This window comes from Elephantulus edwardii, unplaced genomic scaffold (genome assembly GCF_000299155.1).
Source record: "Elephantulus edwardii isolate Elephantulus edwardi_28Jun2011 unplaced genomic scaffold, EleEdw1.0 scaffold00006, whole genome shotgun sequence".
NCBI lineage: Eukaryota > Metazoa > Chordata > Mammalia > Macroscelidea > Macroscelididae > Elephantulus > Elephantulus edwardii.
This window is the reverse complement of record NW_006399756.1, coordinates 1,006,033-1,029,161: the sequence shown is the minus strand read 5'-3', so window position 1 is coordinate 1,029,161 and position 23,129 is coordinate 1,006,033. Positions and strand designations below refer to the sequence as shown.

Below are 23,129 nucleotides of genomic sequence, written 5' to 3'. Positions count from 1 at the left end.
TTTGCTTGACTCCATAGTCAACACTCTTTGCATCAACAGCCAGGAAATCAAAAGATGTATTGCATTAGGTAAGTCTGCTGGCAGAGACCTCTCTAGAGTTCTAAAGAGCAATGATGTCAGTCTGGAGACCAAGGTGTGCCTGATCCAGGCTATAGTCTTTGTTATCACTTGCTATGCATCAGAGATCTGGACAATGACTAGGGATGATAGAAGGAGAGTTGATGCCTTTGAGCTGTGGTGTTGGAGAAGAGTATTTAATATAACATGGACTGCTAAGAGAACAAAAAGGTTGCACGATTTCTTGCCACTAGGCCACCAGAGCTCCCAACATTACTATATATTTAAACAATTTCTAAAATAGAAATAGGATAAGCAGAGGAAAGGGAATTTTAAAAATAAAAATACCACAAACTAGAAAAATGTATTTGTGATAAATATGACAAAAACTACTAAAAGCCTGTAAAGAGTGAGGCACCATGAGAACAGTCCCATCTGACCTCTACTAACTCCAAAAGGTGGAGCAGGCCCCACACACAGCACCGACAGGACACAGCTAACTCTGAGGTGAGATGTGCCCCAGGCTCCTGCACTCTCCTCTGTCGATTCTAATACTTTGTTAGAACCCCAGGACCCCTGTTGTTCCAATGGGGACACAGAACTCACATAGCATATACAAGATTGCAGGTGTATGAGGGAAGTTAACATGTTACAATTCAGCTTGGAAACAGGGTACAACGTTTCAGTCAGGACAGCTTCTCAGGCATGCTCACAGGCCCTCTGACTTCAGCCTCACCACTCCAGGCCAACACGAAGAAGCTCTCTCAAGCCTTACCATCTCCCCTGACCCAGTCCGTCAGCAGACTTGGGCAAAGGCCATTGGTCTATGTCCCCAAGAGGCGACATTGCCAATTCAGCTCTGTCTCGTGTGGGGCTCTGGCTCTCCACCACCTCTGCTGTCCTGCTCTGGTCTAGATACCAGTGTGTTCTGTGCAGGGACCTCCGCGACACACTCTCTCCACGTCAAGATTGTCCTTTCTGCCTCTGAAGCTGCTCGAGTAACACCTGGCAGGACTGCAACACGGAGCATCTCAGCAGCCTGCACACCTTGTCTGCGTGTTCCCACCCAAATGGTGCCATTTATCTCACTCCCATTATTAGCACAGTCCTACCCAGTCATGGGTGAAAGTCAAAGTCACTGGTGAATCCTCCCACTCTTACCACCCCCCTCCCCTCTCACACTGCTGTCGAGTCAGAACAGGCTCAGAACCGGCCCTCTCTTGAGTTTCTGCAGCTGCAAACTGCACACAAGGTCCATCTTCCTCTCTCGGCGAAGCTGGTGGATTTGAACCACTACAGAGGTGAGTCCTTTGATTCAGCAAAGCAGCTCCCTACAGATTATGCTACCAAGGCTCCCTTTCACTAACGGCTAGGAAAGTGTGGAGACCTTGTCTATCACACTGTAGAGCCTGAATAAATTAGTAAGAACATGGTCTGCCATGGAGAGGAGCTTGTAAGTGAAACTGATCAGGAGGTGCCACATCCACTTACCAGATGAACAAGCTACACCAGCATCAGACTTGCAGAGGGGAGACTGGCTCAGCTTCACATAGTGGTGAGAACGCACTGGTGGCCAGGTCCTTCTAGATGCTTCTGGCCACAGCCAGCAGCAGGCAAAGGGTCCCACTATTTTACACAATAAAGCTGAGGCTACACTTTCTGGGAGCTCTGGGGGCTGAGAGGTGGGATTGTGCCATCACTCAAAAGCCATGTTGTTTGAGCCCACCCGCTGCTCCGTGGGAGAAATGCAGTCTCCTCCCACATGATTTACCTCCGAAAACCCCTGGAGGGTGAGGTGCGGTGAGAGTGGGAGCTGACGCCGACAGTCCACGACGACCGCCTAGCAATCCTGACATGCAGTACGGTTGTGCACGGGTGTGTAGTCACAGGATGGACAGACTGAACAGGATGGACCGACCGAGGTAGTGCCATCCAGAGCACATGAGCACTAGAATTCCTCCAGAGTTGTTGCCATGCGCCATCGAGTCATCTGCAACTCACAGTGACCTGATGTACAGCAGCCCCGAAGCCTGCCCTGTCCTGAGCCAGTCTCACGGATACTGACACATCTACCCCCACTGCCCTAGTTACTGTCTATCCATCTCATCCAAGTCTTCCTCTCCTGCCCTGTCCCTCCACCCTTCCGACCATGATGTTCTTCCCCAGAGATCAGTCCCTCCGGGCCACATGCCCTAAGTATGTAACATGGAGTATAATTCACAATTGCAAAATTAAATAATCCATTTCCACCTTAGAGGGCTGCTTATACGGCTTCTTGCGCCTGTGAAACAGGACTTGCGCAGACACTGAGGATGAGGAGGAAGCCTCTGCACTGACCAGTCCCACCGCTGCACATGCACAGCACGGCCATGAGGACAAGACCCCGTGGGCTGCGTTCTGCTGCACAGTGGTCACTAACCATGACTCAGTGCTGGCCGGACAGCACCTAACAACGACAAAATGAAAAGGTGGTTTTTTCCATAAAAACCAGGAGTTTGTGTGAACTGGGATTACACGGTGAGTGCATGTGCGCACAGACACAGACACGCGTGTGAGGAGGTGCTTTCCCTTCAGTCTCCACTTTTCTAGCCTCTCGACTTGTGAGCCTTGTCCGTCACTGGCTTCGGTGCCCGCGAGGTGACTGGGTGTGTGTTACGGCCCCCTGTCCATGACCGTCTGTGTCCTTTATGCTTCCTGGTGTGCTGTCCTGTGGTGGCTGCTGCCCTGCTGTGTCACCAGTATTTAACCTGCCAGGAGGGTCACACAGGTGGGCAGGTTCCAGTTCCTCAAGCGTACTAATGAACAGAGGATCTCTGGTTTGAAGAAAACAAAAAAAACCACCTTTCCGTATGTGTTCTCACACATCCTCAAGAACATGGCCATGGAACCCAGGCTGGGAACTAAAATACGACCAAAATATCACAGTGGGAGACAGGCTTTCCACTGAAAACCAGCCTCACAGATGGGAAGGGCCATTTTGCAGTCATCTAGGTGGTTTGTGCAGGTCACCAGGAAACAGTGGCGTGTGGAGGCCTTTCAGAGCTGGTTAAGGTCCTGGGGGAGGGACCAGCCAGAGGTGAGGAATGACAGAATGGGCTGACGGACGTCCTTCATGAACACCAAGCACACGGGAAGACCAGGACAGCCTGTTTGGCCAGGCAAAGGCAGACATAGCACTTTCCATACATGTGTGTGGCCAGTCATCTCCAGGAGAACTGACCGCTGTCCGCCCAGTGGAGGCAGATCCGGCTGATCCTGGCTGGGAGGCAGAGTCCCTGCAGCTCAGAGCTTGGAGCAGGCGCCGGGTGTGAACAGCATCTGCTGGGTGTGCGGGAAGGTGCTAACGAGGCAGCGTAACACCCCAGACACACTGTGCTTAGAAAGAGTCTGGGCTCTGCCTGTGGCACCCGGAGGAGCTCGTCAGAGGTGCCAAAGTCTCCTGGAGATGCCGAAAGGCCAGGCAGAGCCACCCACCACGACTCCAGTCACAGGTCTCACAGAGCTCAGCCTGCAGGCCTCAGTGGCCCAGGGTCAGAAGTCCTCTCTGCAGCCCCCAGCTGGCTTCCTCCACATGGGCCAATCCAGGGGCCTTGACATCCGTCAGAGCCTAGGCTGCGATGTCAGCTCACCAATTTGCACGCCACTCGTCCCCAACTGTTAGTGAACTGAAGGCCTCATTCCCACAGTGGCCATGGTTGCCCAGAGAGCACACAAAGCCCCACGTGAGGGGAAACAAGAGTGAATTTACTGTAAGGAAAAACCAGCCCAGTGCACTGATGACACCTGCAGCTGTATCAACCAGGGCCCACCCTTTGAAGGACGTAGCCACCAGTTGGCACTCCTCTGCAGGCCTCAGTGGAAATTGGCACTGGGGAAGCCAAGATTCAGCAAGAACACCAAGCCCACCTATGCTGACCTGAAACAAGGATCTCCCCGCCCACGCACACCCCCCCTCAAGCCAGCACAAGGGAGGGGCTTCCTCCAGAGCAGGCACTGAACTTGGACTCTGCCCTTCTAAACTCTGAGGGAATACACTTCTGCTCATAAAAACAAAACACAGGGTCCTTCTATACCCTCTTTGCTGCCAGGGGAAGGATGGAGCAATGGCCTTCGGAGGTGGCTCAGGACAATTTCATGAGAAGGACTTGGGTGCAAGGAGGCCAGCTCTGTCCCTGCCCTCTGCGGCAATACCTGAGTGTGTACCATGAGCGCTGGGGAAGGTGTCCATGTCTTTTGCTTCAGTGGTCACCACCCGAAGGACACGGAGGGGGGGTTGGATGCCCTAGAAGAGCATCCTAGAGGCTGGTGTGGGGACAAGGCTTGGACAAGCCATGAGGAGAGCTCATGACCCAGGACACAGGTGGGTCAGCTGCGGTCTCCCGGATTCCGGGCCACCCTACATATCACTACCTGGCCATGTCTGGGAGCTCGGCAGTTGGCCTGAGGGGTTGCGGTTGAGCTCCTGGGAAGGGCTGAGGGGTGAGCCGGGTCTGGGCACCAGCACAGGCGAGGGGGGGAGAACCAGGATGATAGCAGAGACCAAGATGGCTGTGAAGACGAAGCTGGTAGGGGAGCCCAGGTGTACGAGACTCAAGATGGGATGCCTCCGACCTGATGGTCTGACAGGTGAGAAGGCAGTTCAAGGGTCCCCATGACCCTGATGATGTGGGGCTGAACTGGGCTGCAGTGAAGCAGGACAGACGTGGTGGCCACTGAGGACACAGCCCACTGGGCCACTGCGGGGCGGGGGTGTGGGGGTGTGGCTGAGACCAGGAGGGGTAGATATCCAGCGATGAGCCGTGCTGTGTGCAGAGAAGGGCCAGCGATACACACACACACACACACACACACACACACACAAGCCCTGGGCGGGTGGAGAAGCAGCTAGAAACACAGGGGCCCAGCAGACCTCTGCCTGGAGCATCAGCTGCAGAGCTGAGCAGAGGCAGCCTCAGAGCGCCCACCCGCGAGGTGATGAGGGCCTAGGAGATGCAGGCAGGCTGTCATGGAGACAGCCCTACGGTCGGCAAGGGGCAGAATATATGACAGTGCACAGTCTGGCTCTGCTTCTGGAAGTGACTGTACAAAAATCAACCAGTTGTCGCCTCCCACTCTTCCTCCTCCTCCCAGATGGCATGCTATGGCTCCCACTTCTCCCCACGCACTCAGCCAGGGGGCCAACCTCCAACTGGCAGATGAGCCCAGCCAGCTCTGCCTCGCCCCTCTGCCTCCATGCCCCCACCATGCACAGTCCAAAGGCCTGAGGAAAAAGGGATGCAGGGTGATGGCTGGAGGGGCCTCCAGAGATCATGGGCCCATGCTCACCTGAGTAGATGCCCCCAAAGACGTGGGGCCTGCTGTCTGTGAAGAAGCATCCAGGGGGCAGGTGACAGGAAGCAGCTCATGGCCATGGGGCAGGGGAAGGAGGCCAGCTCTCCCAGAAGGACCTACCTCATTTGACTGCTTTTCATACAGCAGCCCCGTGCCTGCAATTTGAGGCTGCTCCTTGGGCTTTCAAGTCTGACTTTGCAGCAGCAGATTCCCAGGCCTATCCACCTCCAGGTGGGTTCAAACAGGCAACCTTTGGCTTAGTAATGGATCTGTGACCATTTACACCACCACCCAGAGACCCATCTCCCACTTAGACAACATGGCTGGCTCTAACAGGAAGCCAGGAGAGACAGTGCTCCAGACGGTGTGGGGACAGAGGTGCAAGGCTGAGAATGCAGGAAGAGGAAGGTCAGCTGCTGAGTATGGCACTGTCTCCCCCATAACCCCTGACCTGTAAGGAGGAACCCCGGAGGGGCAGAGCCTTGTGTGCTGGGTCCTGCACAAAAGTCAGTCCAGAGAGGAAGACGGGCTTCTTCCTGTTAAGATTTCAGTCTCTGAAACCTGATGGGGGGTTGCCAGTTAACTTGACAAAAGTGGGTTTTTGTATCTATGACACTGTATGGAGATAAGGTTTTTTATGCTAATGAGGTCAGCCATTAACAGGGTTGATGCTGTTATTGCTGCTATGTGCCTTCCAGTAACCTGAGACTCATAGTGGCCCTAAGTACAACAGCCCTAAACCCTGCACTATCCTGTGCCAATTGTCTCTGACACGCCTACCCCGTTGCCCCAGCCACTGAGTCAATCCATCTCATCAATGGTCTTCCTCTTTTGCACTGCCCCTCCACTCTCACAAGCATGATCTCTCCAAGGACTGGTCCCACCTTGAAACATGTCTAAAATGTGTCACAGGGCTTCAGAATCCTTGCCTCCAAGGAGTAGCCTGGTTTCACCCTCTCCAGGATGAACCTATTCATTCTCTTAGCAGTCCATGGTATATTCAATACTCTTCTCCAGCACCACAGTTCAAAGGCATCAATTCTCCTTCTATCATCCCTAGTCATTATCCAGCTTTCTGACACATAGCAAGTAACTGCAAAGACTATGGCCTGGATCAGGCACACCTTGGTCTCCAGACTGACATCATTGCTCTTCAGTACTTTGGAGAGGTCTCTGACAGCTGACTTTCCAATACAATCCATCTTTTAATTTCCTGGCTGCTGATGCCAAGAGAGTTGATTGTGGAGCCAAGCAAACTAAAGCTGTTAACAATCTCAATCTCTTCACCATCTATCATGGTGCTGCCAATCAGCTCAGTGGTGAAAATTTTTGTTTTCTTGATACTGAGCTTCAATCCATATTGAAGGCTGAAGTCCTTGACCTTCTGCAGCAAGTGCTTCAGGCTCTCCTCAGTTTAAGCAAATGGGATTGTATCGTCTGCATAATGCAGATCGTTGATGTCTTCCTCCAATCCTGATGCTACATTTCTCTTCATAGGGTCCACCTCCTGGATAATCTGTTCCACATATAGATTGAAAATATATGGAAATAGGACACACTCCTGGCATACACCCTTCCCAATTCTGAACCATGCAGTGTCTCATTGCTCTGTTCTGATGACTGCCTCCTGCTCCAATTATAGGCTTCACATAAGCACAATCAAGTGTTCTGGGATTCCCATTCTTCTCAGAGTCAAACCTCAAATAACTTCTGGGGAGAAAAAAGGAGAGAACAGAGGCACAGAGCACCAAGAGAGAAGAGAAATGCATGTGAGGGCTCATCCCTCTACAATGGGATCCAAGGATTGCCAGACTCCAGAAACCAGGAGAGAAGCCCACAAAGATCAATGCAGCGGGGACACCAAGCCAGAACTGTAGCCCCCGAACTGTGGGACAATAAATCCCTGTTCTGAAAGTTGTCTGGTTGTATTTCCGTTGCAGCAGCATGTAACTAAGACAAGTGGTGAACAGCATCCCTCAGGCCACAGAGCTGTGCTCTCTAGGCACCAAGTACCTGCATCTCCACAAGGAGACCTGCAGCTGACGGTGTGGGCCTTTTTCAAGTAGAGAAGTGCCCAGCGATCTGCAGCCCTGGGAACCACTGTTCACAGACCCGGGCACGTCAGTCACACATCAGTCCTAAGGAACTGGTCCCCCAGGGCGCCTCTATCACAGCGAGATGAAACTGATAACAAACAAATAACAGATCTGAAGGCAGAGGAGATGGTGATGTTATAGATACAAACCAAACCGCACCAACAACTGCATGAAGTGTAAACAGATTAGACACTCCAACTAAAAAGCAGAGACTATTAGACTGGATTTTTAAAAAGCAAAACTAAACTGTTGACTATCGAGAAAAGACCTACTTCCTATTTAAAAACACATGTATGTTCAAAGTAAAATGTTGACAAATTCTCTATGACACTCATAATAAAGAAGCGCCTCATTAATATGAAAGCAGTGATCAACTCAAAGACTGTCAGCAAGGATGAAGAAGAGGAACATTTCATAACGATAAAAAGTTTAATCCATCAAGATGGTCTAACAGTTCTAGTTGTGTCTGTGTCCCAAAACAAACCAAAATACATGAAGCAAGCTCAGGAAGAACCAAGGGGGAAACGAACTACTCCATCGACCTGGTGGAGGTTGAACTATCCCTCCCTCAGTTATGAATATGTTGTTGTTGTTGTTGTTGATTGCCTTCGAGTCGAGTACAACTCATAGGGACCCTATGAATAAAAGGCCTGAAGCTCATCTACAATCATGCATAGACGAGAGAAAGCAGAAATGCCGATTATCAGTATCAGGAACAAGTGAGGAGGCATCAATACAGATAGTAACAGGAAGACAAGAAGTCTGTGCCCGAAGACTCAATAGTAGAGATAAAATGCACAAATTCCACACCTTGACAGACACACATGATCAAAGCTAACATAAGAAGAGTGAGGAAGCATGACTGATATTCTGTCAAGGAAACTGAGCCTATGATTAAAACTTTTCCACAAAGAAAACCCTAAACTCAAACGACCTCACTCAATCACATTTGACAATGAACTAACACTAGACTCACACACACTGTTTCAGAATTTAAGAGGAAGGAACAACTCCCAATTCATTTTATGAGGCCAGCATCAGCCTGAGACTAAAACCAGGCCAGAATATTATAGGTAAAGAAATATCACCCATCAACATTAATCATGGACATAAATGTAAAATTCACTAATAAAATGAGTCCATTGAATTCAGCAATTTAAAAAAATTCATCCTAAAACGTAAGGGTGGTATGATATTCAAGAGTTGAACAATTAAATTAACCACACTAATAGACCGAAGAGATAATCATTTGATCCTCTTATAGATCCAGAAAAAGTGTTGGAAAAAAATTCAATAACCATTACTTATTTTTAAAAAATAGAAGCCAACAGGACAGAGAAAGGGTATCTTTGTTCAGTTAACAGTGTATTTGATGGTGAAATGTGGACCAATTTCCACCTAAGATGAGAATAAAGTCACGCTGTCTGCTCTTGCCCAGCAGTGCACAGAAGGTTCTAGAGAATGTAATAAGGCAAAACGCTTTTGAAGGAAGAAGTGAAACTGTCTTAATTATCAGGTGGCATGACTGTGGCATAGAAAATCCTAGGGAATCTACAAATAACATACTAGAAGTAAGAAATTACTTTAATGAAGTTATAGGATACAAATTAAAAGGCAACAATTTTCTTTTTTAAAAAAACAAACTATGTAGGGATGAATTTAACAAAATATTTGCAATACCCACACACTGGAAACTGCCAGGCAATGCCAACAGAAAGAAAACGATGCCGGCAAAAGATCGAAATGAGCGGCTGAGTGTGCTGTGTTCACAGGTCAGGAAACAAAAAAGGCTAAATCTGTTTTCCCCAAAATGATCCCTGGTTCCAAAGCAGTCACAGTCAGCACCCCACCCTCACCCAGCTCTGCAGGGAGACAGGCTGTAGGCAACTCCTAGAGCAGATGCCCGTGCTCTGCTTGTGTGCACACGCACGTGTGTAGGGGCTGTGTGCACACGCATGTTTAAAGGCTGTGATGCTTGTGTGCAAGAAGTGTGCACACACACATGTGTATGGACTGTGTGCACACACACGTAAGGGCTGTGTGCACACGTGTGTGAGGGCTGGGTGCACACATATGTGTGTAAAGGCTGTGTGTATACACATGCAAGTGCTCTCATCTGGGCACATGCTTGTGAGTATACATGTGTACACACGTGTGTGTGTGTCTGTGAGGGTGCATGCGTCAACATACTCATGTGTGTATATTTGTGTAAGCACATGTGTATGTGAGTGTACAAGTATCCACTGGCATGCATGCATGTGTACCTGTATCCAGGCACGTGAATCTGTGTGCAGTCATGCACACATTGTACATGGCTGTATCTACACATGCATATTTGTGCAAGCACATACAATAGTACAGACATGTGTGCACATGATGCACATGTGAATGTGGAGACACATCTGTCTCTACGTGTGTGCAGGCACATATACATGTATGCCCATGTGTGCCCACATTTCCATGACTGTACACACATGATGACAGTGTTGCCTCTCACCAAGAGCTCCCTAAGAAGCCATCGTGCCAGGACTCCTGGAGGTGCCCATCCAAGGTATGTCCAGGTCCAGATCACCTCCTGTTCACAACCCTGGGCGCTGGGCAGGACTGCTGGTCACACAGCCACCTTAGGAGCCCTGTGGCCCGCAGCAGCAGAGACAAAGCCCAGGCCCCCTCAGGCCCAGGCCTCCGTCCTAGGAGAACACACTGGCTGTGGGAGCTGCTGTTTGCACACTAGCAAGATCAACTCAAGAGAGCGACTGCTTGTGGAGGAAGGAACCTGCTAAGTGGCGAGTGTAATTAGGGAAACCTTGGAGCCTTTTCAATTAGCTCAAGTCTGCAGAGGCGTGGCTTGTCTCTCTGGAGTGTGGCTTTGTTTTAATTAAATTTGAGCTTATGTTGGTAAAAGTCCCACTGTGCTGGTGGCACTGGGCATGTGACGTGGCTCTGCAGGCTGGATAAGCTGCTTGCCTCCAGGTGTCCAGGACACTGCCTCTCAGCCTGGGCACCCCCGCCCAGTTCTCACATGGCTAACGTGTGGTCCCAGTTGGGGGGGGGGCTTATTTTCCAAGAACAGGACACACCCTTTGTCACCTCAGGGTGATAACTCCTGGTGGAGCTCTGTTGGGCTGGGCCCCCCACCCAGCTCTGAGGCACAACACTGTCAGCGCAGGGACAGCAGTGCCCAGCAGCCCAGAGGCCTCACAGATCAGTCAGCCTGGGCCTTGCGGAGGGCACTGACAGACAGCTGCACTGTCCCACTGTCTCCGTCCTCCAAGGGCACACCAAGGCCATGTCCTGTTGGGGGCACTAGCTAGAGGGTGGTTCCACACCCAGCGACACTGAGGGTTTTGAGATACCATTGTGGGGAGAAGGCGCCCCCAGAATTTCAGGGGCAAAGACCTGAGCCTACACTACCCAGGATGGCCTTCCACAGACAATGCCCTGTCCACACACTCTCCGTGCAGAGGCCGTGGCCACCTGGACACCGGCCTCCACCCCACAGTCCCCCACAGGGCAGCCCCAGCCCCTGCCTTGGCTCTGCCTGGTGAAACCCAAGCGTCATGCAGTTAGAGCCACCACTGGCAGGGAGATCCCAGAGCCCAAGGTCACGCTCAGCAAAGACTTCCAGAATGTCCCAAAACTTTGACCTGGGCACCAGACCCCTGGCTTGTCAGCTGGGCTCTCAGCTCCCAGCTGAGATGTGGGTTTGATAACCAGCCTCCAAATGCTTTCCAACCTGATTCAAAAGGGACGTGTCTGCGGGCTGGGCCTGTGGGTGGTCATCTCATCCTGTAGGTGGTCAGCATCATCTCACCCTGTGGGGGGTCAGCACTATCTCACCCTGTGGGGAGTCATCTCACCCTGTGAGTGGTCAGCACATCTCACCCTGTGGGGAGTCATCTCACCCTGTGGGGGGTCAGCACATCTCACCCTGTGAGTGGTCAGCACATCTCACCCTGTGGGGGGTCAGCACATCTCACCCTGTGGGTGGTCAGCATCATCTCACCCTGTGGGGGGTCAGCACATCTCACCCTGTGGGGGGTCAGCACATCTCACCCTGTGGGGGGTCAGCACATCTCACCCTGTGGGGGGTCAGCACATCTCACCCTGTGGGGAGTCATCTCACCCTGTGGGTGGTCAGCACATCTCACCCTGTGAGTGGTCAGCATCATCTCACCCTGTGGGGGGTCAGCACTATCTCATCCTGTTTGTGATCAGCACCCAAGAGAGGCCCCTGAGCTCGGCTGTCCCCAAGAGCTGGCCCTGGCAAAGGAGAGTAGAAAGAGGGGCCCTAGTCTTGCACTGTGCACCCCCAGGGTCAGACCAATGGCTCTCTCTCGGGAAACTGTACCACTTCAGCCACAGTACCGGCTGATGGTCCCCACACCCCCTGGGCCTCCCTGATCATTCCCTATGTTTACGGAGGCTTCCCTGGCCAAGGCCATCCATGCCACCAGAGATCTAAGCACGGAGCAGGGACACAGATACTTGGCTGGTGGGAGGAGGTGGTGAGGGGGTAGCACTGAGTGACCAACACAAGAATTAACAACAGCACCAGCTTCCATAGATGAGCATAGTAGCAAGCTAGTTAGAGGAGGCCCAGAGGTGAAACGGCCAAGGTGCCAAGGTGCCAAGGTTATAGGGTCAAGTCCACCCACAGGTGACTTGGAAGAAAAATCTGACCTCCTGGGTCTCAATTCAGCCCTGAAAACCCCAATGGGCACAGCTCTGTCGCTACAAGGGCCACCCAGGGTCACAGTCAGCTTCTCAGTCACTCTTTTCTGAGGGGTGGAGAGACAGATTAGACATACCAGGGATGAGGGCAAGCCAATGCCTACAAAGAAAAGTCTGGAATGTGGAAAATGGTTTACTTGGAGCCAAGACCTTGGGAGTCACAGCACAAAATAGTCTGTGAAGTCACAACCCACAAGTGTGAGTGCACCAGCCAGCGGGGTCCCAGCATAGGTCCCAGCCTTCCAGTCAGGAAGCCAAGGAAGGGGGGTGGCAGAGGGCGGGGAGGATGGGGGGTGGCAGAGGGCAGGGAGGATGGGGAGGAATGGAGAGGAGGGAAGGGGATGGGGGAGGAGACGAGGCATGGAGCGGATGAAGGAGGGATGTGGCGAGGACAGAGAAGGAATGTGAAGAGAGCACCTGAAGCTAAGGAAGATTATTATGAGAGTTCGTTTCCAAAGAGTCAGATTCTGCTGTTGTGTCAAGGTCAGTAAGAGAAGCCGTGCTGCATTCCTGAAGGCTCGCAGCTCGAGGCCACCAGCTGTTCCATGGGAGACGGACAGGAAATCTCCCATGGGATCAACTGCCTCTGAAAACCAGCTGGAGGCTCAGCGATGGGTCAGTTCTGACTCCACCATACACAACAAGAACAGCCCCACAGGAAGATGGAAAGAGAACTGGAGATCCTCAAGAAAATGGTTATTTTCACTGTTATGCTGAAATCAGAGCAAAAAAAAAAAATAGGGGAATGACATCAAGGGAAAGTCTAACACAGGATATAATAAAATGCATCACTTGACACCCAGAATCACACCACGGTCAGGATGTCTGGATACTGAAGCCCACCACCGACTCACTCCCTGCCCACCTTGGGTGCATGCAGCAGTTCTGAGCTGTGGGTCAGAGCCATGTGTCACCAGCCGGGGATCGCGAGACAGCCTCATGCAGCTGGGGATCCCAGTGGGAATCCCAGCTGTGGCTCACGAGACGTGGATCACGCGATGTGGAGTCAAGAAGTGAGCCGGCCTGTACGGCAAGCACAGCTATGTGGCTTAATCTCTGGCAGCCTCACCCTGCAGGCCTGACCCCCATCTCTGCACAGTAGGGGCTCAAGGTCCCAGGAGGAGGAGGAGAACAGGGACCCTGAATGAATAAATGCTTCAGTGGAGAACCACAGACCAGACTGGGTCATCAGTGGTGACAGAATCACACTATCGGGCGCTCTGGTGGCCCGGTCCGTCTGGAGGCACACAGCTGGCCAAAGGCTGCACGTTCTGGTGCTCTGGGTCCACCCATCGCTCTGAGGGAGAAAGATGGACACACTCCTCCTGTCCTCCAGCAGGAAGGTCAACTGTGAGTGGGTTCCAGCTGGGCCCCAGTGCATTAACGGACACGGGGGTGTGGCAGCACCTGTGTTACGTGTGCGGGGCGGGCAGTAGGGCTCCCCAGGAGAAAGGGGAGCAGGCCTCTCCTGTGAGGACAGCAGCCTCCAGACGGGACGCAGCTGCAAGCCAGGATCAGCCCAAGCGCAGAGGACAGAGGGCTTGTTTCAGGTTTAGTGCACAGCGCTAAGTCAAGCTCCCCACTACCAGTAAAAAGGCAGAGAGTGATCTGAACCCCTCAGAGGCGGCTCAGAATGCAGGGCTGGGCAGCTCCTTCCCAAGAACCACCATGAAGCCTGAGCCCACTGTTGTCTGGTGGGTTTCCAGGCTGTGAATCATGGAGGGAGGAGACTGCCTGTCTTTTCCCCAAGGAGCAATGATGAATTTGAACTTTAGCTTACACACTGCTCCCCAGGGCGTACAGCTCTCCTTACAGGTGTGAGATCAACAGGCAGCACCGTCAGAGGCTGGCACCAGGGGAATGGGCAGAGATGACGACACTACCTCCATAACCTCCCATAGACCCACCATCAGCTGCTAGGAAAAGGGCTTCCGGAACCAGCACCCACTGTGTGCTCTCATATACGGGCTAGAAAGCACCATGGACGGCAAACGGCTGCTATATTAGTGTAGGGTTACATAACAGAATGCATTTTTAAATAACTTCTCCTTTTTCATTATATAATAAAAATGATAAAGAAAACCACCAGATATCTTGGCAAAAGTGTGTGACGTAGCCAGGGCAACCACACCATCCATTACCCAAACCAGGACACTTCTGAGTGAAAGGGGACACTATGAATAATGGGGTCAGGCCAGCAGGTGTGAGCCAGAATGTTCCAGCCACCCACCGACACACACGGGACCACAGGACGCCACAGAGAAGGCACCAGAAAGCTGCTCTTAAAAGGGGCTCTTACTCTGGGGCACAGACCCCAAGCCTTTTTATACCCCTTTTCTTAACACCTCCTTTCCTCCTGGTTTTTCCTGTGTTCCTCTGCACGGGTCCTTCCTTCCATGCAGCTACAGTGTGACTACAGACACACATGACAACATGTGACATTAGACAACAATATCCAGGGGAGGCTAGCCAACAGCCCTGGCCAGCCCCCAGTGGGCCCCACAACATCACATGATTACCAGAGCTTCAGAGGCTGCCCCACAAAGCTCCCAAACAACGGGAAAGACAGTGTGTGACTCAAAGGTCAGGTCACAAAGCGGGTCAGGCTGTGAGGAAACTCCAGCAGCCGGATGGAGAGGTGGAGGGGCGAGCAGCTGAGGCCTCAGCCGTGAGCCACGTGGAGCGTGCAGAGACATGCAGCCACAGACCCCGAGTGGGCACTCCTCCCCAAGGCCGTCTGAGTCCTACCTCAGACACAGAGAGAAATTTGGGTAGTCATTTCTCACAAGGGGACCAGATGACTCCTGACCAGCAAACAGTGAAACTGATGCCCAGACAAGCAGCCCTGGGACGCCTCTAGCCCTGGGGTGCCTCCAGCCTTTGACCATTCTCACCTTGGGTGTCCTGACCCTGTAGGCGCCACCCGGGGCAGACAAAACCCTCCGGGTAATCCTTCCTCTCGCAGAACCATGGGGAAGAGTGGAAACAGCTGTTGTTAAGCTCCAGCTCTGGGTCATTTCCGTCAGCAAGAGATAACAGCAGTGCCCAATGTGAGCCCTGGGTGATGAGACTTTGGCCCCTGCCATCATGAGGCCAGACGAGGGAAGGGCTGGGGGCACCTGGAGGGGCTCAAGAGTCACCCTCATCCTGACTCTGCTTGCCCATGACCGACCCACAAAGCAGTGGCCAGCTGAGCATGGCCGGCCTTGCTCTGAGACGAGCTGTGACTTTGACTCCTTGGGAAGAGTAACAGTGTGAGTTCTAAAAGTGGGGGTGGGGAGACCTTTCTAGAGCCAACCTCCTCCCCAGTGAGGTAGCTATGAGCACAGCTCCTATTTTTAAGCAACCGGGGGCGACTCTGAATCCCACTTACGCCAACACCTTGGCTGCCAACTCAAGTGACTCTGCCATGCGCTGGCCTGTCTGAGACTGTGCTGGGCTCAGATCCTATCTGGGAAAACTGAGGATTAGAGGGGTGGCCGCGTCACAAGTGGACACAGCCAGGTGGCTCACCTCCATCAGTGTATTCCCCCATGATGGTCACCACCAACTGCCGTGGCTTCTAAACAACAAATTTCAAAAATCAATGAGAAAAAGAGAGTGAAGCATGCATCCTGGTGTTAAAAACAGCACGAGAGCCTGCGTCAGGCCAGGAAGGGGGTCCAGTCCCATACCACCTATGCTCGGAGGGTCTGGCTGGTACACATGGATATTTGCACTGCGCCCCCCCCCCCGCCCCCGCCAGTCCGTGGCCACTGTGGTGGAGACTGAGTCCTGAGCTGCTTTCACACATTTTGCAGTCTCGGCTCAGCTTCCATGGAGACAGTTAGAGCTCCTAGAAAGTTCAGCTTGTGAGGGTGGGGGTGCTGGGAGGGCCAGCGGGTGGGAGGAGGCCTGACCCCAGGACACTCATGCTGGGTTACACAGGTGTGAAGTGACACTACGGATGCTGATGGGTGGTGGGCTGACCAGGGAACAGAACAGTGACCGAGGGACCAGTGTCTGTGCTCTTGGACCCTCAGCAGCCTACACACAGCAGGACAACCACTTGGGGGAAGCACTGCCTCAAACAAGAGGAGCTTCCAGGAGTAGCTTCAAGTGGAAATGCAGGTTGCAGAGCCTACACACCAGTGGTGACAGGTGTCAGTCACAGGTGGTGACAAATAGTCACATATGTAAACTGATGACAAAAAACTGCAGGGAGAAGAGAAATATACACATCACCAAAGGGCCGCTCCACCCCAGTCTGCTGGGAAAGGCACCTGCCACCAGCAGCTGGTCAGTCCATCGGCCCGGCCTCTGTCCAGTCCATTGGTTTGGCTTCCATGCAGTCCATCAATCCGGCCTCTGTCCGGCCAGCCCTGCAGTGATCCCATGAGACAGAGCGGAACTGGGCTCCACAGGTTTTCGAGAGGCTTGGCAGACCGTTCTTCCAAGCTACCTCTGGGTGAACTTGAGTCCTCACCTTCCAGCAAGCAACCAAGGGCAGCACTGATGTCACAAGGGGCCGTCTCACAGGGGCCCTGCCTTGACTACTGGGTCAGAGACCCAGGGCTGGGACCCCTCAGAGGTTCGGGGGCTGCCCAGAGCTCCCCAACTCTGCTCTAAGAGAGTACTTCCCCAGCACTGCCTCACAGCACTGCCTCGTTCAGACCAACTGGGTCTTAGAGTGTCCTCCAGAGAAGAGCCCTACCATCGTTCTTCACCAGCTTCTCATGTTTTGGGGTTTTGTTCAATTAAAATTAGTTATTTTATTGAGGGAAGCATGTTATTTGATGCCAGTTGCTTCTAGCCAAAGGGAAGAGCGCATATCGAAGTCAGGAAGTCAGGAAGAGACCACGACTGCTGAAGGCTCCACTAGCAATATCCGAATGCTGAAGTCCCCCATTTCTGCTAGGACAGAAGTGGGTGAAACTGGCAGTCAAAGAGCCGAAGACCAAGGAAAACGCGTTCCTCCGGCCACGCGTCAGGCAGCCTCGGGTCTTCTCAGCCAGGGCCATCCAGCAGCAACAGAGCTCACTTCCCCCGACTCACCTGGAGGACTCGGCGCCTCCTCTGCAGCGCACCGCCACACTCGCTGCTCGGGTCCTCGGCCACGTGCTCACTTTTCAGGCCTCTCTTCACCTGCCGACCAAGATCACTGCAGCGATCAGCAAATGTCAGGACGCTGCGATTCTGGTGGCCTTCCTTCAGGAAGTGAATCAGGACATACGTGTGGAGATGCGTCGGGCTGTGTCCTGTCCTGAGGAGGCCGTGATGGGTCACAGCGCAACAACCGTGTGGCACCCACATGGGAGGACTTCAGACGCCCACACAGCGGCCGGCTCGGAAGCTGGGGACCTGGGGACAGCCTCCACTGCCAGCCTCTGCTCACCCCACCCTCTTGGATTATTTCTAACTGCAAAGTTGTAGATTACATTAAAAGGAAAAAAGCAACCCACCAACCCAACAGCCGCCTCACTGCGGCCACCAAACCGCGGGTTTTCAGAAGCTGTAAATCCCGCACAAAGAGACTGCCATCTGCCTCCTTTGGAGGAGTTAGAAGATTCAAACCTCTCACTTTTGGGCTAGCAGTGCAGCTCCCTTTTAAAGAACTGTTTATTTTCAGCCTTCTAATTGCACAACCAAAAGTGGAGCTGCACTGCTAACCCAAAGGAGACATCAGGGGTTCAAATCCACCAGCTGCTCCGAGGAAGAAGAACGGGCAACACAGTGCGGTTCACAGCTTCCAAACGCCCGATGGAAGCTCCACTGTGCCTCAGTTCTGACTTGACGACACTGAAGCTTGTTTTTGTGAGAAATGCACAACCAGACAGACAGACACAGCTGACAATTATCACACAAAAAGCTCAGGAGGCCCAGGGCCGTCCAGGTGGCCACGGGAGATCCCTATCCAGGCCCCTGGGGCTAGGCCAGACGGTACCGACAGAAACACTGTCCAGAGGCAGAGTCACCATGTCCCTGCCCTCAGTCTACTCTGCCCACAGCTGGACAGGTGAAGACAGCAGCGGTGTCCTCGGGAGGTGAGGGCCAGCCTCAAAGCCCACTGTCACTGCCTTCCAACACCACATCCCCACTTTTGCAGGTAGAGTCCAGGCCCCTATGAGTGTCTGTCTCAGCCAGGGTTGAGAACTGCTGCTGTAAATTCAGCCAATAAATACTGTTTTCAATCTGCAGCAAAGGCATTTTGACATCTGGCTAAGTGGAAAAGCAGATTAGCATGAAGCCGCCTCAGACATGATCCTATCCCTGCATGGCACAAGCCTGCCTCAGTGAAGCTCCATGGCTGTGTTCCGGGGCACAGGGGCTCACCCACAACCTCTGGAGCTGAACTTGCATGGGGCTGTGTTTTCCAGTTCAGAAAAAATCTAGCAAACAGTCAACTACAGTTTAAAAGTTTTTATCTACATTTTCATGCTCTTCTAATAAGGAAAAACCAAAAACTCTAATAATAAAGAAGGTGTAGTGTGTCCCTGTCTCACCCCACTGCCCACTCCATCCTGGACACCATTCTCCAAGGGCTGCTGGGATTTCAGTTCTCCCAGAGGGAAGCTGTGGGATTAGCTTAAAAGTTGCCTTTTCCAGCCATTACTTTAGCCTCCTCCGATCTCCAGCTGCCTTAACTGCAGACAAATGATCTTGCAAATCATCAACAGCTGTGGGACTAGGATGACAGACAGACAGACAGACAGACAAACAGACCCATACTGGGCAGCAAGACTTGAGGGAGACTGGGGCAACCCTGGTGAAAGCGAGACCATGGTGGTGGTTGTGGTGGTGGTGGTGGTGGAGAGACTATAGCATTGCTGTGGAGAGACTGTGGTGAGGTGTAACCAGAAGAGTCCTGAAATAAAGGTCACAGTTAAAAAGTTTGCTCTTCTTGCCAGATGCTTGATGAAGAAGCTGACTTATAACTGCTCTGAAGCAAACCTTGCTGGATGATTGAGGAAACCAGAAGCTTCATGACTTTGTGTTGCTGAACTGAAATCAGGACTTTTACTAATTAAGGAATGGTTTTGGGACTGCTGGATGAAATTTGGACTTGCATCATGAGATATCCATTGCCTCCTCACTCCCAACCTATTTCCCTAATAAACTCTACTCTTGATACCACAGCTGTGAGTAAAGTATATTGAGTCAACAAGGAATACACAACCTGTATGTTTGGTGAAAACAGGTGCAGAGCATGGCAGGGGGAGGGCTGACAGGGTAGCTCTCTGTGTGCTGCTATCGATATTATTGACGGGAATAGCTGCCCTTTATGAAGTGGGCAGGAGGTGGACTCGGCCACCCTCATGTTCTTTCCTCTCCTTTTGCAGAAGCTAACCTTCCCAGTGCTGTCAGGGTTAGGCCCTCTGACAGACTGAACTGGGTTCCCCAAAACTGTTTACCAGAACCCTACCTCCACACACCTGTGAGTGTGATTCTGAGGGGCATTATGGTCTGTGAGGGTCAGGAGGTCATGCCAGTGTTGTACCACCAACTCAGAACCGACCCTCCAGCGGGTTTTCAGGGCCAGTAAATCTCACGGAAGGAGACTGTCCCTCTTTTTCCTGCAGAGCAAGTGGTAGACTCGAACTGCACACCCTTGGGTTGGCAGTGCCATTCTTTACCACTAAGCCACCAGAGCTCCTTTATGCCAGTGTAGATATCCTAAACATAATCACTTGTGTGCTGCAGAAACAGCAGACAAGAACTGGTGCCTCTAAACTGTGGTGCTGAAGAGTGCTGAAGTGACCAGGGGCTGTGAAAGGAACACACAAATCTGTCTTGGACAAAGCACAGAGGGTGGGACTTGGTCTCACATACATGGTCATGTTCTGTCTGGACAGGATGTAAGTAGAGGGTCAGCGAGGAAAGACCTCAACGAGAGGGACGGATGCAGTGGCTGTACCCCTGAATCTGAGCTCCGAGCAGGGACATGAGGAGGAGCGGGCAGCCTTGCGTTCTCTTTAACCAGGGGTCGCTGAGTCTGAGCCAACTCTGTGGCACCAAACACCAGCAAACCAAAGGCCCGGTGAGGAAGACAGAGGCCAGATGGCCACTCCTCTACAAAGCAAGTGCCCAGGACGGTGGGGCATCTGCCGAAGGCGGAGTTTACGGTCAAGACGCTGATGTGGACCAGCAGCTCCGCAGTTGTGAGGAAGAAATCTATTCTTTAAAGTCATCATTTACAAAACCTGCAGAACTTGTGTTTGGGGTGGCCTTGGACGACTTGGGGCTCCAGCAGGGCTTCTCCGAGGGAGGACAATGGAACCCTGTTCCGCACCCTTCAGCTACCTCTCTCACTAGGGGCCTCAAGACCCTGAGGAAGGAAAGGGCTTGCCCAGCACTGCCCAGCTCGAGGGCGGTCACAGGGGAGGAGGGTGCTCTGTCTCCAGCATGCGGACAAGGCGCAGGGGATTGTGAATGAGCACCAAGAACTCCCCGGTATTGAAAACCCTGTTAGCTCTCACAGGCTTCGCGAGCTTAGCAGGAACCAAGCAGATTTGAGCTTGTGCATGTCACAACTGTATTTTTTGCTTGAAATTTACCTGGCACTTTGTTAAATTGCCCTCTTATTTCCTTTTTTCCTCTTCTCTGCATACCAAATGTGATCTATTAATTGGATGTTTTAATCTGAAAACTCATCAGACGGGCTCGCATCTCCATAGCAACCACGCAATCCTGCTAAGGCGGCGCCAGGCTGCTCCTGTCAGCAGCTCAGCGGGTGGCGGGGCCTCAGGAGGTAGTGACTGGGCAGCCAGTGGCCCATAGAGAGGCAGGAGGCCCCCTGCACGGAGGCCCTCTCCCTCTTAAATACAGCTTCCTTCCAGCCCCAATAACCCTCTGCTTCACGCAAAGGGCTGCAAATAGTCCTAAAGCAGAGCCTGTTTTGACTGCTTCATCACCGTCACATGCAGAAGCAGCACTAAATGGCTGTCCACTCACCGTGAGGATATCCCATGACACAGGGCCCGTCCTGGCCTCCAGTCTCAGAGGCCAGTAAGTCAGTGTGCTGTGTTCAACATGGGGACATGGCCATGTTGCACTGTGATGACCAGCCATCACAGTTCAGAGACCCAAAGGCCAGAGAGCCAAACCCCAACCTCTGCTCGCCCCCATGCAGACCACACTCAAACCCTGGTAAGTGAGGGACACACACAGGTTCTCAGCTCTTCCTACGTCTTGAAGATCCACAAATCCTCAGTCCTGACACAGTGGAGATGCCAGGTGTTAATCCCACCCTCAGCTTCAGCCAAGCTGAAGAGGAGTGTGGCCTCCATCCAGCTGATCCAAAACCTATCCTCACAGCCACTGTTCCCACGCAAACCTCCTCCACTTTCCGAGACCATAAATCCTCTCCCTTGGAACAGCTGTTAGATTCAACCATTCAGTCATTTCAGTCTGCAGCCTGAACACACACACTGCTCCACTAGGGTCCCTTCAGCTGACCTCGTGCCGAGCAGAGAGGATTCCAGGCCCCTCGCATCCTCATTCACACCCTAGCTGAGCTGTTTCTGGTTAGTTCATTGCTGATTCTGGGCGCTAAGTCCTTTGGGGATCTGGGGGGGGGGGTACATACAGATGTGCAGATGCTGATGACTATTCATGACACAGGGGTCTCCTAAGAGGAAGGAAGGCCCGGCTGTGCCACGTGTGGGAATGGAGAGAGTCTCTGAGGGTCCACTGCAGAGTGTGGCCCTGCTGAGTGGGCCAGAGCACCCCCACCCCATCAAGCCACTGCCAGGTCCACAGGGCAGCACGCTGTTCACCAGCACTGGCTGGAGGGCCCAGCACGGCCATTTCCTATAACTATAAATTATTTATTAGAAATAAATAGTGCCGGCTGTTCTCCAAAGCTGCGCTCTAGGATGATATAAGATCTGTCATCCCTCTGCAGGCTGCCTAAAACGAAAATGCATATTTCAGTTATTTTAAGAAAATGTTAAAAAAATTATCAAGTGTGTCCCTGGCACCATTTAAATTATCTCTGGGCATCTGTGGAGAGGAGCTGGATGTGGTGTGGACTCCTCCCAAGGCCCCAGGGCACCGCCACCTTTTCCTCTGCTGAGTCCAAGGCCCCTTCAGGTTGCTGGCACACCTGCGCGTGTCCCCGGCCCTTCCCAACTTCCCACAGAGCCATCCGTACCCACCCTCTTCTTTGGCAGCTTCACACTCAGGCGGGCCTCGGCGCAGACGACTTCCCAAAGGGCCGCCTCCACTGCAAAAGCCGGGGTCTCGGCTGGACCAGGAGGTGGGAGACGCACGTGCACTCGGTGGGGCCGCGCCCGCCCTCGCACCTGCTGTGCACGCGTGACCTCCTCACACAGCACTGGTCAGCGCCCGCAGCAGCGTAGACGGACCGGGTATGGGGAGGCACAGGCCCCGAAAGCAAGCCGACCAAATCCAGCTCGCTCCACGGCGGGGACCCCAGTACTAGCCCAGACCTTCGTCCCAGGCTGACCGAGGCTGCTGTACGCGCAGCGCCGCCACCTGACATGGAGGATACGGGTAGACTCACTGGACACATGTGGGACTAAAGCTGTTAGGGTTTCCTTGGAAATAGACATGCCCAGCAACATCGTCCCACAGAGGTGGCCGCGGTGTTCCTGGGACCTCGAGAGGAGTCCACACCCACATCCAGCTCCTTCCCACAGATCCCAATCCGGAGGCCGCCAGCCCCTGCGCGAGCTCCAGTCCAGGGTAGTCCCGACCAGCACTCCTGGCCGGCCCGGAGCAGCACCCCGGGCTGGTTCTCGGCCGCACCCTGCCAGGCGGGGCGCAGGCGTAGGGCCCTGAGGTGGCCGAGCAGCCGAGGCAGGAGCGCGCGGTACTCACCATCCTCCTTCTCGTCAAACACTGGCCTCCGCGCCGCCGCCGAAGCCGAAGACATGGAGCACATTCTCTTCTTCCATTTGCTCCAGGGGA

The 23,129-nt window shown here is 52.9% G+C and overlaps 1 protein-coding gene across 1 annotated transcript in view; it reads right to left on the bottom strand.

The window, feature by feature from the left end:
- The window catches only part of STK32C (serine/threonine kinase 32C), a 47,094-nt gene extending 23,976 nt beyond the window's left edge, over window positions 1-23,118 (bottom strand). The window contains exon 1 of the mRNA XM_006879858.1: window positions 23,040-23,118. Coding sequence (XP_006879920.1) covers window positions 23,040-23,103 — 64 coding nt within the window. The 5' untranslated portion in view covers window positions 23,104-23,118. The remainder of the gene's footprint in view (window positions 1-23,039) is intronic.
- Between the last annotated feature and the right edge of the window lie 11 nt (window positions 23,119-23,129).